This window comes from Poecilia reticulata, linkage group LG11, assembly GCF_000633615.1.
Source record: "Poecilia reticulata strain Guanapo linkage group LG11, Guppy_female_1.0+MT, whole genome shotgun sequence".
Classification (NCBI taxonomy): Eukaryota; Metazoa; Chordata; class Actinopteri; order Cyprinodontiformes; family Poeciliidae; genus Poecilia; species Poecilia reticulata.
This window is the reverse complement of record NC_024341.1, coordinates 28,816,399-28,821,877: the sequence shown is the minus strand read 5'-3', so window position 1 is coordinate 28,821,877 and position 5,479 is coordinate 28,816,399. Positions and strand designations below refer to the sequence as shown.

Below are 5,479 nucleotides of genomic sequence, written 5' to 3'. Positions count from 1 at the left end.
TCTTAACGTAGCGCCCCTCTAACACAGCGCCCTTCCCAGGAACATCCCCTCTAACGCAGCGCCCCTCTAACGCAGCGCCCCTCTAACGCAGCGCCCCTCTAACGCAGCGCCCTTCCCAGGAACATCCCAGCCCCTTCCTGACCTCCTCCCCCCCCCAACCATCAACAGCTCACCTGAGGGCAGATGTCGCTCTCTGTTGATTCTCTGAACAAAATGTCTCCCAGAATTCAGAAGCTTCATGAAAACGTCAGAGTCGCTGGAGCTTCAGGGCATTTCATGACGTTTCACTGATTTATCGGGCCGTCAATGATCCCTACCGACTGGTGGGTTTGAGTTTCAGGCCGTCTGAGTGGGTAGTTAAAGCGGACTCGGCTCTCAGCGGCAGGGGATGTTCGGCTGTGGGAACCAGCGGGTCTTCCTGACAGCTGCCGCCCGGAGCCGCATTCCTTCAGCGGCGCGTCACTCGGCGCAGCTGCGCTCCAAACTACATGCAAATGAGCTGCAGGTATGAGCGCATTTCGCAGAACAGCTGCAGCCATGAGGACTGCGATGTTCCTCATCCTGAGACACGGTTCCGAAAGACGGAGCCGAACCGGAACCAGCACGGAGTCCAAACGGTGAAGGATGTTCAGGTTCCTCCATCTGCAGAGAGACCACCACGGTCTGCACCCAGAACCGGCTGGTAGGAGAAGTATCACGATCCGGGGTACCGCGATACTTCTGATGCGCAAAGTCCAGGCTCTAAAGCAACACCTGCTGCCTTCAGGGCCACATCCTCTCCAGGAAAACCCAAAACTTGTTCATCGAAATGATGGGAAAACACATTTTCCCTTTGATGATCCTCCTCATCAGAACAGCTTCAGGCAGAAAAAGTTAAACCAGCTGCAGCAGAAACCGACGGATTTCCAGAAACAGAACAAACATTTTAATTTTTAATGATTTTCCTGATTTCAGTTTTCAGGGAAGAATCATCCTGCAGTCTGAATCTCGGATCAGAACCGGATTTTCTGAACGAACCGTCATTAAACCCAAAACCCGTCGCAGGTTCCTCAGACTGAGCCCAGTTTTATGTTTCAGCTGCTAATAAGCTGCTTGCTGCTCAGGTTTAGGTGTTTCCCCGCTGGTTAACAGAACCGGCCCGAGTCCCGGACCGGGCAGCCTCGGCTCTGCTGAATGGATCAGACTCACCTGCGGTCCAGGTGAGCCGCGGCGCGGGCTGGATGCGGGTCGCCAGGCGGTCTGCGCGCGTCCAGAGCCGACGTCAGGTCTGGCACCTGTCGCTGCGTCGCGGCGGCTCCGTTAACGCGGTGCGTCCTGGTCCCCGCCCCCCCGGGACGGCCGGCGGCGGCGTCAGGCGTCCCTCCCGCTGCAGGACGCGTGAAGGTGCGCTCCTCTTCCTCTTCCTCCTCTTCCTCTCCTCGCGGCCGGACTCGCAGCTCCTCTCGGGTTTCCTCGGTTCTCCTGGAGTCAGGAACCAGAACCGGTCCCGGCAGGTTCGGGGCTTTCTGAGCGGGATCTTCGGTTTCTGCGGTCTGGTTTCCCTCCGCCGGCGCACCGTGGGCGGGCGGGGCCGAGCCGCATTCCTGCAGCCTGTTTACCTGCGGAACCGGTGGCGCCGGCTCCTCCCACACTCTCACCTGTGCGGAGGCTGTTTCTGCTTTCTCCTCTGACCTCTGACCTCTGGGCGTCTCAACCTCCCCCCAGCCGTCCCGCAGGTCCGCCTCCTCTCCGCTCTCCGGCGTTTCCTCCGGGGCGCTGAAGTAAAGCTCCGCGCCGTCGTCCGAACCGACGCTCAGGTAGGCCGGACTCAGAGCCCGGTCCGGTTCGGGAGGTTCGGAGAAGTCCTGAAAGTTCATTCCGTGATCCGGAGGAAAGCAGTCTGCTGCGATCTGCCGTCCGACCGGAACCAGTCTGCGTTCAGAGCCGGAAACCCGAGAGTCCGTCCCCGGAGACGCTGCGGTAACCGGAGAAGCGGGAACCAGGCCTCCGCTGTGGGAAGCGGTCCGAACCCGAATCACACGGCTCGGTTTGGTTTCAGCAGAACCGGAAAAACCTGCGCCGGGGTCAGGTGACACTAGAGGGAGGGTCTGGACCCCAGGCGGTTCTGGCTCTGGGACCCGGTCTGGAGACCGAACCAGAAAGAACCGAGGAGGAGACGGAGACTTATAGAGAACCCGACCCGAACCGGGACCAGGGGTGTGCGGCGGTACCGCCGCGTCCGGTTCTGGATCACAACCTGCAGCTGAGACAGCAGGTACCATCAGGTCCAGTGCCGAACTTTCAACTGGTACCGCCGGTTCTGGATCACAACCTTTAGCTGGGACAGCAGGTACCGCCAGGTCCAGTTCAGAAAGTTCAACTGGTACTTTCAGGTCCAGCTTACCTTCACCTGGTACCGTCGGTTTCGGTTCGGAGCTGCTCGGTTCCGGTTCTGGGATCATAGAGAGCGTTAAAACTTCTTCAGGTTTCGGTTCGGAACTGCTCGGTTCCGGTTCGCCCAGAGTTGAACCCGAGTCCCGCCTGCAGGAACCGGTCCGCTGCTCCAGAACCACAGGACGGGTTCCTGAGGTACCGTGAGGTTCTGGATTCGGATTCGGACCATCAGAACCATCCCCGTTTCCCGATGCAGCGGATGAGGTTTGGTTCTGGTCCGCACCTGGTTCTGCCTGATTGGACCGGAGGCCGGGAACAGCCGGGGCTTCTGTTCGGGCCGTCGGAACCGGAAACTCCGGGTTGGAGGCGATCAGAGTTCTGGAGGTTCTGTTGGAGAGGAGCTCCTCCGGTTCCGGTCGGGTTCTGGTTAACAACCCTGCAGTGAAGGAGGACGGTTCGGCCCGGTTGGAGGACGGGGGAGGGGGGGACGGGATGTCGAAGGTTCCGCTGGTATCGAGTTCGGGTTGAGACAAACTGAACCGGGTCTTCGGGTCGGCCCGGTCCAGATCCAGGCGGGAGACGGGATTCTGAGGAGGGAGAGGTTCGGATTAAAACATCTGGAGGGAAACAGAACCAGAACCACAGAGTCCATCCCAGCAGAACCAGCCCTTCTGGACCAGAACCATCTGACCGGGTCAAGGTGTTACCTCCTCCTCTTCCTCCTGCTGGTTGCTATGGAGACCAAAGGCGCTCCTGGAGAGCTCCTCTTCATCCCTCCTCCTCCTCTTCCTCAGGCCGAAGGAGAACGAAGAAAAACGACGTAGAGACCTGAGATCCAAGTCCGAGTAACTGAAGAGACGAACCTGGAGGAGGAGAGGATGGAGGGATGGAGGAGGAGAGGATGGAGGGATGAGAGGAGGAGAGGATGGAGGGATGAGAAGAGGAGAGGATGGAGGAGGAGAGGATGGAGGGATGGAGGAGGAGAGGGTGGAGGGATGAGAGGATGGAGAGGATTGAGGAGGAGAGGATGGAGGGAGAGAATGGAGGGATGAGAGGAGGAGAGGATGGAGGGAGAGAATGGAGGGAGGAGAGGATGGAGGGATGAGAGGATGGAGGGATGAGAGGAGGAGGGGATGGAGGGATGAGAGGTAAATGGTGTGATGGCTGATGCAGACGTAACTCCAGAGACACCAGAACCTCCTTGCTGTTCTGACCCGGCCCGGTTCTCAGAACCTGCAGTTTGAGGCTGAAATCACCACCAGATTCTAGTTTTCTCTTTCTGCTCCGTTTGGACCCGACTGCTGAGTTCTGAGCAGAACCGGACTGACAGAACCACACGCCACCAGCAGAACCGAGCCTGTTCTGGTTCTGTTTGCAGAACCTTTCGACCCAGAAAAGAAGTTCTGCTGCAACAGCAGGACGCCGCAGAGCAAAGCACTGGCGCCCTCTGCTGGTCAAACTGAAAACCCACAGAAACCAGCAGAACCAGGAGAGGTTCTTGGTTCGGCCCGGATGGAGAACATCCTGGATCAGGATGGTTCTGATTCGTCCGGGTCACCTGAAGAACCCCTGAGCCTGAAACACAACTGGACCTCAGAACCGCTGTCCTCAGAAAACCGGATCTAGTTTCTACACCAATCTGACCCATAAGTCAGCAGGACAGGAGGAAATGAGCGTCACTGACCTTTGACCTGGACTCGGGGGCGCAGACAGAGGAAGTCTTCTTCAGGGAGGACGGCCCGTCTTCGTCCTCCGGAGTCCTGAAGAAGAGACACGTCAGGTTTGAATAATACTGCAGTAATCTGATTACATAAAAAAAAACATCTTAAGTTTTTAATTTTTCCCATCAGCCACTTGAATTTCAGTGACAACCGTTTTTCAAGATGGCCGCCATTTTTGATCTTTTTAAATAAATTATTGCCATAAAATGTTCCCTGTTTTCATGACTTGGATGAACTTTATGCCACATCATGTTTTCATGATGTAGCTTATGCTAGTTGCTTATGTGTTTAGCTTTAGCTTATGCTAATGTTTTATGTGTTTAGTGGTTTAGCTTTAGCTTATGCTAGATGCTTATGTNTTTAGTGGTTTAGCTTATGCTAGTTGCTTATGTGTTTAGCTTTAGCTTATGCTAATGTTTTATGTGTTTAGTGGTTTAGCTTTAGCTTATGCTAGTTGCTTATGCTAATGTTTTATGCGTTTAGTGGTTTAGCGTTAGTAGAGCTGAGATTTGTGTTTAGTGACTTACTGCTAAGTGAATCTAACTTTTCGGTTAGCTGTGGCTAATAACTACTGCTGAGTTTAATGCTAACATATCTTCTCTGTTACAACCTTGGTGGCCATTTTGAAAAATGTCCACCAAAAAAAGGAAACACCAGATCAAGAATATGTACATGATTTCTATAGTTCAGAATGTGTAGTTTGATTTAACAAACACATTCACTTAATTAGTGAACTTAGTAAAAACTATACATTATATAATTTTCCATGACAACAAAGGCTGCCATTTAGAAAGCTGAAAAAAAGTCAATATAATTTTAATGGGTCTAATTATGTGATTTGACATCAAAAGTATTTGTGATAAAAATTGGAAAATTAAGTGTAAAAATGAATTTCCCTTGATGACCATCTTGGCCTCCATCTTGAATTGTTTTAGGTCTTTTTTCCATCTGTGCAAAGTCAGGTTCTCATTTCCAGGTGTGAAAATTTCGTTGAGATATTTAATCATCTGCTGCATTAAATCATCATGTGATCGTCAAGCGGGAATCTTCATCCAGGCCGACTTCCTTCTCTGTCTTCCAGGATTTCTCTCCGTCTGTAAGGCTGACCTTTGACCTCCTTTCACACCAAACAGGAAGTCTGATGAAAGCCAGACGGTTTATAGCTCAGCACACACCCAGCGGCGCAGCCTGTTAGCAGCGGCTGTAAAGGTGACGAGTGTTCAGGGCCGCTTTCTGCAGCTGCAGCGAGATCCTGGAGACCAGACGTCCCCACACGTCCCCACATGTCCCCACACGTCCTCACACGTCCCCACATGACCTCACACGTCCTCACACGTCCCCACACGTCCCCACATGACCTCACACGTCCTCACACGTCCTCACAC

The 5,479-nt window shown here is 53.8% G+C and overlaps 1 protein-coding gene across 2 annotated transcripts in view; it reads right to left on the bottom strand.

The window, feature by feature from the left end:
* Positions 1-5,479, bottom strand: part of LOC103473104 (proteoglycan 4-like) — a 21,861-nt gene that overhangs the window by 9,993 nt on the left and 6,389 nt on the right. For both annotated transcript variants that reach the window (XM_017307300.1, XM_017307301.1), the window contains exons 2-4: positions 4,058-4,133; positions 3,081-3,236; positions 1,189-2,960 (exon numbers count right to left, since the gene is read on the bottom strand). In XM_017307300.1, the coding sequence (XP_017162789.1) occupies positions 1,189-2,960; positions 3,081-3,236; positions 4,058-4,133 (2,004 nt within the window). The remainder of the gene's footprint in view (positions 1-1,188; positions 2,961-3,080; positions 3,237-4,057; positions 4,134-5,479) is intronic.